This window comes from Typopeltis vanoorti, chromosome 14, assembly GCF_054136105.1.
Source record: "Typopeltis vanoorti isolate ZY-2024b chromosome 14, IOZ_Tvanoo_1.0, whole genome shotgun sequence".
Lineage (NCBI taxonomy): Eukaryota > Metazoa > Arthropoda > Arachnida > Uropygi > Thelyphonidae > Typopeltis > Typopeltis vanoorti.
Window position 1 is genome coordinate 104,267,774 of NC_143562.1, and position 12,003 is coordinate 104,279,776.

Genomic DNA, 12,003 nt, shown 5'->3' on the forward strand with positions numbered 1-12,003 from the left:
TTATATTTTGTATTTTAACTGTTAAAGATGAGTAACAAGAAAGAGGTTAAACAAGCCTCAGTTTATGTTTTTTGGAGAATAAAAAAAAAAAAAGACAATGTTCAGCACAAGAGAATTTAAATAATCTTCTTGATGACTCTTATCCAATGGAAGTCAAAACAGAAATGAATTTAATTCATAAAAGAAGAAATTTCCAAGCCTACTGGATCAAAGAATTTACAAAGTTAAAATATGACAGAAATATGACAAAGTTTTATTACACCATTTATAAGGAAAATGTTTAATTTTCAATTTCACGCAAAGTCTGCTCAACACATCAAGTGTTGAAAACTTAAGTGGTCAGTTGAATCCAGAAAAAAGTCTGCTGGAGCAAATTTTTAAAAAAATATAAAGCAAAACATTTCAGCAAATTACTATTGTTTTTAATACAGCATATACGGTGCCTCCATAGTGCAAATGAAAGAACAGTGGAATATTATACCCTTCAATTGGAAATGATCTGGGTTCAATTCTCATTGTAACTAAGGGAATCCTTATATGGGCTTTTTCAATTGAAGGTGGGTTAGCCAATCTCATATGGAGATAGCAGGGTTTTTTCTCCTAGAAACTCGAGTTTTTCATCCCATGCATACAGACAAATCAGCCTTCAGAACACACATAATTTAAAGACAAAAAATGCTGTTGTTGCTGATGATGGGTGGTGGATGACATTGATGGTAGCAGTGGAGAGGGTGAGATGTCTTTAGCAAAGCAGAATAGTGCCTTCCCATGATCAGACCTTAGACTCCCTGGAGGTGTCACATGATAATATGTTGATAAAAAAAATAAAAATAAGAAGGGCAGGTCATGCCTCAGTAACTTGCTCACATTTTATAATACAGTGACACTGATGGATTTTGCAAAAGCCTTTGACAGGATACCGCATGGAATTCTAATCAATAAACTGCAGCACATGAAGATGGATATAAAGTTGGTGAAGTGGATAAGAGGGTGGTTGATGGAGAGATTACAAAATAGTTTATTCAGGAGTACAGTCCAGAAGAAGGCCTGTGACTAGTGCCATGCCACAGGGCTCTGTTCTTGGGCCACCACTATTCAGTTTGTAAATTAATGATATAGGAAAGAATCTGAGAGGAACTGTTCAGTTATTTGCTGATGATGTAAAATTGGATACAGCAAGAGTTAATACAGATTATGTTAAAATTTTGCAGGATGATTTGGATAGATTGGCAGTCTGGGAAAAGGAGAATGAATGCCAGTTTAATGTGGCAAAGTATACCACATTGATGGAACTATACTCCAGAAACTGACGAATCCAGAGATTTGGAAATGTTAGTGTATAAGGAGTTAAAGTTTAGTGGGCACATAGCAAAAGTGGTGGCTAAAGCAGCTCATCAGGTTACTTGGCTACTGAAGAAACCTTGATGAACAGAGACAAGCAGATTATTATTCCTCTTTATCGAGCCTTGATAAGATCCCATCTTGACTACTGGGCACAGATCTGGTCACCTGGGTTTCTTGGCGATGAGGAAAAGGTGGAGAGGATCCAGAAATTAGTGACCAAGATAGTAGAAGGTCTCTGTGGAATGAACCTTATGAGAACAAGGTGAAGATCTGTGGTTTTGACAGGTGGAAAAGGGACATACAAATTACTGAAGGATTTTTACAAGATCCTTCCAAACAGGTCTTGTGGTGGATCCTTGGAAACTGAGAACTGAACAAGAGTGTATTTAGCAAGGGTGTTAGAACTAGCTTTTTTTTTTGCTTTGAGAGTGGTGAATGAGTGGAATAGGCTGCCAGGATCTGTTATGGGTGCCATGAGTGTGAATGAGTTCAAAGCAAAAGTATGACAGACACTGCACAAATGTTGGATAGTTCTTGGAATGATGTTTAGGGCCTCCCTTGATGAATCTAAGGATATCATTTAAGTAAAATATGGAGTATACCTTCAGTATATTGATTGATGACTCTACTGAGAAATATACAACCAAGCAATTGATATTATGTGTGAAATATTGTAAGAGAGGCAATGTAAAGGAATTGTTTGTTAGCATAGTTAAATTTAATAATGTTACCAGGCAAGGATATTTTGATGAAGTTCAAGAAGAGCTAATTAAATCTGAACTCTACTGGAGTGACACTGAGCAGATGGAGTTGCAAACATGGGAGAGGTAGTGTTAGTGGTAGGGCTTGCAGCAAAAATGAAAAATCAGGTGAAGAATTTCGTTAATGTACATTGTATAGCTCGTTAAATTACCACTATGTGCACTGAAATCTATGAAAAATGTTCCTTACATGTCAAAAGTAGATGATATTCTTATTGGTCTTTTTAAATTTTATAGTCCTCCAAAAAAAAAAAAAAAAAAAAAAAGTCAACAAGATCCATAATCTTTATCCACAAAAACTTTGAAAAATCCTATTTATTCGTCAAATTTGATGTGTTGCCAGTAAAATTTGTGCTCTTAAATCAAGAGTTATTGACTGGAAGTGATGGGTCATCCATATAGAATCTGTCAGGAAAAACAATCAGAAAAAAAAAAAAAAAAAAACAGGTGAATCTAATCAGCAGAGGATATCTCTAAAAATGCTTCAAAATTTCAGGTTCTTATTAACAGTACATTTCTTACGGGATTTCCTTCCAGTTTTCAACAAGACAGTTTGCATTTTACAGAGAAAAAATCTTATATATTTCCATGTCAAACTATATGCAGAAGGTGAATTATATTCTTTAGAAAAAGGTAGAGAAATCATTTCTTGATAATATGACAATGTCTGGAAATTTTCAAAAATTTCATTTATCTAGAATCTCACAGGTAAAATTGGAATATCAATTAAGTTGATTAAAGCAAATTAAAAACATTAAATAACAGATTCTTGTACAAACATAACAGTGAGGCCTCTGCCTGCACTATCTCCTGAAGATTCACTTCCACATGTTACAGAAGCCATTATATATGAATGGTACAAGGTTAAGGCATGATGCAAGCATTTCTAAGTTCCAGCTTAGAAAATCTTATAACAATATCCTGCAATTGACCAACAAGTGATTGTTTGAACCATAACATGCAACTGATAAGTGGTATCTTCATGGAAACATGATGCATAAGCAATAGGGAATTGGTCATGTGCAAATAAATTTTTTGTGTGGTGAGTAAGGTTTTGCATAATTTATTGAGCTCTGTGTGTACCGGACAGAGAAGATGCTTATACTGTGATTTATCTGGATTTTGCTAAGGCATTTGACTGAGTACCACAAGATAAACAACTGCTGAAACTGAGCAAGATGGTGATGGATAGTCATTTGGTAGTTTAGTTACAGGGATGGTTGACTAATAGGAGCCAGTGAGTTGTGTATGGAAATGCATTGTCACAAAAAAGGAAGGTGACGAGTGAGGTACTGCAGGGTTCTGTTTTGGGACTGCTGTTGTTTATTTTTATATTTATATATATATATATTTATATATATATATATATATATATATAGGAGATATATATATATATATATATATATATATATATATACAAGATTGGATAGAAGAAAATGGGATACTGTATCGGGGACAGCATGGTTTTGTGAAGGGTAGGTCATGCCTCAGTAACTTGCTCACGTATTATAACACAGTGACGGCTGAACTGGATAAGGGTAATGGGTTTACAGTGATTCTGCTGGACCTTGCTAAGGCCTTTGACAGGATACCACATGGAATTCTAATCAGTAAATTGCAGCATATGGGAATGGACATAGGGTTGGTGAGATGGATAGGAGGGTGGTTGACGGAGAGATATCAGAGAGTGGTTTACTCAGGAGTAGAGTCCACTAGACGGCCTGTGACTAGTGGTGTACCACAAGGATCTGTTCTTGGACCACTGCTGTTTAATTTGTTCATAAATGATATAGGAAAGGATCTGAGAGGAACAGTTCATTTGTTTGCGGATGATGCGAAGTTGGGTAGGGCAATAGTGAATGCAGATGACGTCAAAATTTTGCAGGATGATTTGGATAGATTGGAGGTCTGGGCTAGGGAGAATGGATGTCAATTTAATGTGGCAAAATGTAAGGTTATGCATTTTGGGGTGAAAAGATGGGAGGCAGTTTACTGCATTGGTGGAACCGTGCTCCAGGAAATTGATGAGGCACGAGATTTAGGAGTGTTGGTGGATAAGGAATTGAAATTTAGGGGACACATTGCAAAAGTGGCCAAATCAGCTCATCAAATCACTTGGTTGCTGAAGAATACGTTGACAAGCAGAGACAAGCAGGTTATTGTTCCTCTGTATCGAGCCTTGATAAGACCTCATCTCGACTACTGTGCTCAGATTTGGTCACCTAGGTTTCTTCTTGATGGGGAGGAGGTGGAGAGGATCCAGAGGCGAGTGACCAAGATGATAGCAGGTCTGTGGAATGAACCGTATGAGAACAGGTTGAGGATTTGTGGGTTGCAAAAATTGGTTGATAGGCGGAGGAGGGGAGATATGATTGAGACATTCAAATTACTGAAGGGTTTCTATAAAATTAATTCAGAAGATATTTTTGAGAACAGGGCTGGTTGTGGGAGGACTAGGGGACATCCATGGAAACTGGGCAAAAGTGTGGTTAGTAAAGGTGTTAGAGCTGGGTTCTTTACTTTTAGAGTAGTGAATGAGTGGAATGCGCTCCCTGAGTCTGTGGTGGATGCTGTGACAGTGAATGAGTTTAAGGCGAGGTATGATAGATACTGTATGAATGTCGAATAGTTGTGATGAAAATGATTTGGGGCCTCCCTCGATGAGTCTAATGACTCCCTGGAGTTGCCCGTAATAATAATAATAATAATAATAATAATATTCAGTAATTTGCTGATGATGCTAAATTAGGAAGATGGGGATGGGGGATGTCATTTTAAAGTTTCTAAGTGGAAAGTTGTGCAGCAGTTTGGCCAGAGAAGACGGAATGAAGTTTACCAATATTGGAGGAACTTTTCTTCAGGAGGTGGAGAAAGCAAGGGATCTGGGTATCGTGGTGGGTAGGGTACTGAAGTTCAGAAAACACATTGCAAAAGTTGTAAGGCTTACCCAGAAAAGTGCTACTACTATAATACAAAGAATGCTGACATGTATAGATAAGGAGGTGATAGTTCCACTGTATAAGGCACTAATTAGTCCTCATTTGGATTTCTGTGCACAGAGCTGGACACCTGCCTATACTGGTGATAAAGAAACACTGGAGAAAGTGCAGAGGCTGTCTAAGAAACTAAGACTGTCTCAGGAATCTGGAATTTTGAGTAAGAGGGCAGACTGAGGGAATGCAGTCTTCAGATTTTGGCAAATAGGAGGGGATGGAACTTCATTTCTGCAGCTTCCACTTGTCTTTTATCTTGTTCTCCCTAAGTCCATGTTTCACTGCCATATTTAAGAATTGGTTTGCATATTATTTTATATAGTTTTATTTGGGTTGTTCTAGACATCTGTTTATTGAAGTGTCTGTTCAAAGTTCCAATGACTGCTAGGAATTTTTGCTTTTTATATGCAATGTTAATTTCTCCATTGGGGCTTATGTAATTTCCTAGATATTTAAATTTGTTCACTTGTTCTATTACTTTGTTGTGGATGACTAGTGTGCATCTTTTAATTTCTTTTCCTTGAAATGCTATTGATTTCATTTTATTTATTGAGATTTTCATGTCATACTGTTCTATTGCTTTGTTCAATATGTGTAGATTTTTCTGTAATTGGTCTTCATTTTCAGCAAAAATAACTTGATCATCAGCATACAAAAGGCTGGTTAATTCTTTATTTCCTATTTTAATCCTATGATTTTGTTTTTCCTCCACGCTCTTGAAATATTTTTCCAATATATATTGAAGAGTATTGGTGATAATCCACTTCCTTGAATGAGAGCTCTTTGGTTTTAATTTTTTCAGTTTCATTATTAATTTTAATACAGCTTTCTTCCATTACATTTGCTACTGCTTTTTTGGTTTGAGGTGGAGCTTTCAATTCATACAGTATATTGATTAATTTTGTTCTGTTGATTTGATCATATGCTTTCTCATAATCCATGAAGGCCATACATGTTGGCAGGGTTAAATTCTATTCTTTTTTCTATAATTTATTTGAGTGTAAATGTGGGATCTGTGCAGGATCTTCTTTCCTAAAGCCACATTGTTCTTCTCCAATAATTTCCTCAACCCATGGTGTTAATTTACTTTTAATTATATCTAGGTATGTTTTATAGCATGTATTTAATAAGGTTATTCCTCTGTAGTTTCCGCAATCCTTTCTGTTTCCTTTTTTGAATATGTTTATGACTATTGCTGTCTTCCATTCTTGTGGGCTGTTTCCTTCTTCTCATATTCTATTTAGGAATTTAATTAATCATAATTGAAATGGTTTAGAGATGTATTTGTATAGGTCTGAATTTATTCCATCTTCTCCTGTAGTTTTTCTAGTTTTTTAGTTTTTCCAATATTTTGTTTAGAAGCCAGGTGTAGTGATTGATTCATTCTTTTGTGGAGGGGCCTTCTAATTGTAGATTATCCTTTGTTTCTTGAGTCATTTTTTTAATGATTTTATAGCTCTTTAACTGAGGCCCATTTATGTCATTCTCTAATCTTGATACAAATTTTTCCGTCTTGTCTTCTGATTTTCCAGGTTTCTCTTCTTGTTATTGCTCTGATTCTTTTATATTCAATTTCATTTCCTATGGTTCTGTTGTTTAACCATTTAAGGTACAATTCTTTTTTCTTTCTTATTAAAGATTCTATTTCTGGGTTCCAGATTCTGAGTCCTTTCCTTTTTCTTCACAGTTTTGTTCCTACGGCTTCATATGCTGCTTGTTTTATAATATGTTTAATGTTTTGGCATTCATTTTCTATATCTGTATCTTCATTGATTTTCTTTGTATGATTTGTAAGTCTTCTTTGATATAGTTCTCTGATATTATCTTGCTGTAACAGTTCTATCTCAAACTGCTCCTATTTTGTGTTGTATTCTTGTTGTATTGTTTCTGTTTCTCTGGTTTGGGATCTTAATAGTACTGATTAATAAATAATGGTTTGAGTCAATATTGCATACTCTGTAATTTCTTACCAACTTCTTTAGTTTTTCACCCATTATATATATATAGTCAATGATACTTTTATATCCTCTGGCTTCCCATGTATATTTATGTATATGTTTATGTTTAAAAAAGCTGTTGACAGGCCACAAATTCCCTGAGTTCTCTTCCATTGTTATTTATGGCATTTTCTCCTTGCCTATTAAATCTTTAAATGTATTTTGATCCAATTCTAGCGCTGAAATCACCCACAATGATTAAGTAATCTTATTTATTTGTGTTCTGAATTACGTTTTGGAGTTTTTATAGAATTCTTCTGTTTCAGATTTTTTTCCTTCTTCAGGTGCATATATTCCTATTCAAGGTAAGGCATGATAGTATTGTGGTCTGTGAGTGTTCAACCTCCTGCAATGAGTTTTTGGACTCCATGGATGCTTGGAAGTAATATTAATGCTAAATAGTATAGTAATACTATTTGCCATTAACAGCATTACAAAGGCACATGTAGTAATGTGTAATAGATAATTACACATTTTAAAAAGTCTAATTTAAATACTGAAGTCTAACTTGAGAAGTCTTTCAAAGAATTTTCTGAAAATTCTCTTAAGCATTTTGTGAAGAACATATTTTCTGATAAAAAATGATTAAGTGAAAAATCACAAAAACTTACTACTAGTAAGTCAGATGACATTTCTTTACCAGTTTCTTCCAATTAAATTTTTCTTAAATAAAAATCTGAAGAAAACATTCCTGGAAAGGGAAACAAAGGTTATTTAGTAATTAATACCCTTAAAAATTACAAATTGGTTTATTATTTGCATTCATAATTCAATTAGTTTTCTTTTATCCAATTATTGTCAAAGATTAAAAAAAAAGAAAAGATAACATATCCTTAAGAAGGTATAGAAGTACACCGAGAATAACACTTTCGTGACATGTTGATCTTACAACATACACAAGGGCGTATATTTCAGGTGTGAACAGCACACTTGAAAAATTCATGAAAAAATAATTTTTGAGCAGGCTTTATTATTATTACTATAAAGTTAAGCCTTACAAACTCAAGGAGCTATACAAGCTTGTCAAGAGCAGACCTTTGCAAACACCATGCCCAAGATGGGATTTGAATTCACGAGTTATACATTGGTAAGCTATCCACTTGGCCAATCTCTCACACATGAAATATTTCCTCATCACCCTCCTCCTCTTACTTTCATAGTGAAGATGAGCCATTTACTCTTGGTAATGAGTACATGCTACATCACATGAAATTCCTCCTGTTAAATTCTTTCAATAAGAATTCCATGGCCATAATTGTTCTTATTCACACCAGTGACATAAAACACTGTTATATATATATATAAGATATGCATAACAAAACTTGCAAAACAAATATTCAGTCACAAGACATGGAAAATGCTACCAATAATGAACATTGATATTGAGAAATACATTTACTGAAAGATAACTGCATGTTATTCATTCTGTATACGTAAACACAATTGAAAAATATTTAATTAAGATAGATTAATTACAGATATTTCAATTCACATATTGTGGATCATTATCGGTGTGAAACAGTTGAAAATCAAAAAAATAAAACAATAATGAAGGTATATGGAGAATGGAATTTCTTCTTAAATGCAGTCGTGAGACAGCCAGGTAAAAAACCATTGCTATTAGGATCAATTGAAATGTGCATACATATGATTAAAAAAAAAGATTGAAGCTGTTCTATTTATACATCACTTTAATCCTTTATTTCCTTCTTGAGCTTCACAAACCCCTTAAGGTTCTTAGCTGCACGCACCGCATTTCTCAATTTTTCCTATCTTTAGCCATCTCCTTCCAGTTTTGCAGCTTCAGCTCTTTCATGTCCATTTTAATGTTATCCATCCATCTTCTGCGGGGTCTTCCATTTAGGTGATGTAGAAAGGTTCTCCTCACTAGCCAGTTATCCTCCATTCTGTTCAGGTGACCTAACCATCTCATGCGACTAGCTCTGATTTCATTTATTATTAGTGGCTTCTTATAAAGTTCATAGAGTTCTTTATTTGTTCGCCTTCTCCATTCATCTGTCACAGGATCTTTCACCTGCACCATATAATACAACTGGTCTAATTAGCATTCTGTAGGTATTTATTTTAGATTCATATGACAGATTTTTAGATGAGAGGAGGTGCTGAAGTGAGAAATATGATTTATTACCTGCTTGGATTTTCATCTTTATTTCTGTTTGGATCTTATTATCTTTAGTTATTATAGAGCCTAGATATTGAAATTGTATCAAGTTTTTTAACATCATGTCAGCAAATTGAATAGTTGATGGCTTATTGAGATCATTATGTCTAGATACTTTTAAATATTCTGTTTTATTTTGGTTAATATTAAGACCTATTTTTTCGGAAGAGGTTTTAAGGTTTATAAAAGTTTCAGTTATATCATCTGCACTTTCTGCTATAATATCAATATCGTCTGCATACCCCCAGGAATGATGCAGAGTGTGACACAGTACTTTTCGTGTCACAAATTACTTTTTCTAAGGCTATGTTGAATTTCCTAGACGATTTAAATCTTATGTAAATTTGGAAGAGGCAAATGCTTTTTTCACTGTCTTGAATAATTTTTAACTTGACCTTGTATTCTCATTTAAAAAAGATATACACAAAATATCTTCAACACTGTTTTAAGTTGTTGAGAAGGATAACAAATAAATGTCAGTTTTAAAAAAAATACACAGTTATCTAACAGGAAACCACAAGAAATAAGAGAACTTCCCTTCTCAGCTACAGATAATCTAATGAATAGAACTAAGCTACCTGAGACACACCCTTAATTCCTGCACAGATTTCAGCCATTCGGAAGGTGCCAGCAAGTGTGCCTCTTAGTTGCTGCTCACCTTCAGTCATTAAAAATGTATACAGATGCTTCGTTGCAGGATCCATCATCACACTAATCTTAATTCATATCTGACTAGTCAAAGTGCTTTGATGGCAATGCTTGCCTTATTTACAGCAGTCATACTGTGAATGTCTTGATATATGTAATAGTTCAAATAAATAACTGATATAAATGTTAATACAGATGTTGTTTATGCATTAAATGTTGCCAAGGTGCCAAAATAGGTGGGCGTGTTGGGGGGGGGGGATATTTGCCTTCACAAGAGACTTCTCATGGCATCAAACTTCATAAGTTTGGGGGGGGGGGGGTTCCATTTAGCTATAACATGAACGTTGGTTGTGAAACTGGTATCAAAATAGATAATTTTATTATTAGAAGTTTGATTAGAAAAAGCATAATGAAAAGTTCAGTGAAAGTTTTGTTTCAGTTTAGTATGTGTGTGTAATGGGTCACAGTCCAAACAGTTTGAAAAATACACACCAAGTTGTCTTTGCATCACTTGAGAATGGAGAATTAGTATTTAAGTCATTGGTTATGGAAGATCTTGAGGTTTAAATTATTTGCATATTACTACAGGGTTTCAGCAATGAAGAGGAGCAGAGAGTACTGTCATCAGAATAACATAACTAAAAATAGAATTTGAAATCAGAAAGAGAAAAAAAAGTCATTGATGTAACCCTGAGGTACTCAGGTAATGATAAAGAAATCTGATGAGAGAAAACCATCTATCTTGACAGAAACAAACAACCAGACAGAAAGCTGGCAACTTGTTCAAAAGGCCCTAATGATAACAATCAAGAAATATCAAGAGCAAACCACATGAGTTTCTCCAAATGTTTCCATGGCCTGTGTCCAAAGGTGGGTAACATTAGTAAAAAGGTCTGCTGTAAAACAAGAATGGAGGAATCCATTCTCATTGGCAGTTGCTAATGAATTGATGGGTATCCAGGTAGCGAAATATCTGGGTGTTGAAGACTCCATTACTTTCAGGAAGTATTGATGAGGGCAAAAAGTTTTTATCTCCTTTTTTTTTTATGTTGGCTGGATAAAGGCTTGCTTCCGTGCTGTTAGGCAGATGCCAGATGAATATGACAGTACATATAATTGGAAACAGGAGGGGTGTTAATTCTGGAGCACAAGCTGTGAGCACAACTGGAGGAATACCATCTGGACCAGGAGACTTGTTAGTATCAAGATTAATCAGGATTTTTCTGAAGTTCTTCTGGCAAAAGATCAGATGAAGCTTCAATCTCATGGTAGTGCAAGAGATATGTCTTGGTTGTCTAAGCAAGAGATGGAGGAGAGACCGATGGCAACAGGTCTGAATTATCCTTGGGTGAGACGGCTCAATTGCCAATTGAGCACAATGCAAGCTTATTGCATTTTATTATTATGACGTCTACTTTTTAATTTTTTTACACCTGTTTTAGGCTGCAGTATAAGCTGAATGAGAAGCTGGATTTTTAGTTTAAGCTGCTAAACATATGCTGCATTTTTAGAGAGACAGAGCTTCAATAAGAGTTGGGGGGTTTGCAGGTAGAGTGGTGAATGAAGGCTCTCATTCCAGTGACAAATACATTGGTTATTACTTCAGTGAAGATGTTTGGAACAGGGGAGAAAAAACAGTAGACTTACCATGAGAAGAGGCATAGAAATTTTGGAAGCCATCCCAGATGACACCAATAAACTACCACACGGTACAAGGCTGAGACGGACTTAGAGGAGAATATTCTGTGAAAAAGGAGACTTGGATAAGATTATAGTCAGAGTTGTATTGGAAAGGAGAGCTGGTTAAGAAAAGGTCCAGAGTGGTGGAAGAATGATGAGGATTGTCTTATATTCTTGTTAGTAGATTAACTATTTGTCACAGATCATGACTGATGGCAAATGATTTGGCTTCCCTTCCAACTTGATCTATGAAATTAGAGAAGGGGAGATAATTTGTGTTATGGATGTTAAAGCCTCCAAGGAAGACAATTTCACAATTTGGACAATTAGATTATATGAAATAAACTTTTAGCAATTAGTAGCCAAAAAGGGCAGCATGGCTGTCAAACTTAGGAGAA

At 35.0% G+C, this 12,003-nt stretch overlaps 1 protein-coding gene across 2 annotated transcripts in view; it reads right to left on the reverse strand.

The window, feature by feature from the left end:
• The window catches only part of ssp3 (SCAPER domain-containing protein short spindle 3), a 460,137-nt gene that overhangs the window by 422,894 nt on the left and 25,240 nt on the right, over positions 1-12,003 (reverse strand). Inside the window, exon 2 of one of the 2 annotated variants that reach the window (XM_090403385.1) lies at positions 7,707-7,786. The exons of the other annotated variant lie outside the window; for it this stretch is intronic. Within the exon in view, the coding sequence (XP_090259511.1) occupies positions 7,707-7,727 (21 nt within the window). The 5' untranslated portion in view covers positions 7,728-7,786. The remainder of the gene's footprint in view (positions 1-7,706; positions 7,787-12,003) is intronic. 2 annotated transcript variants of the gene reach the window in all.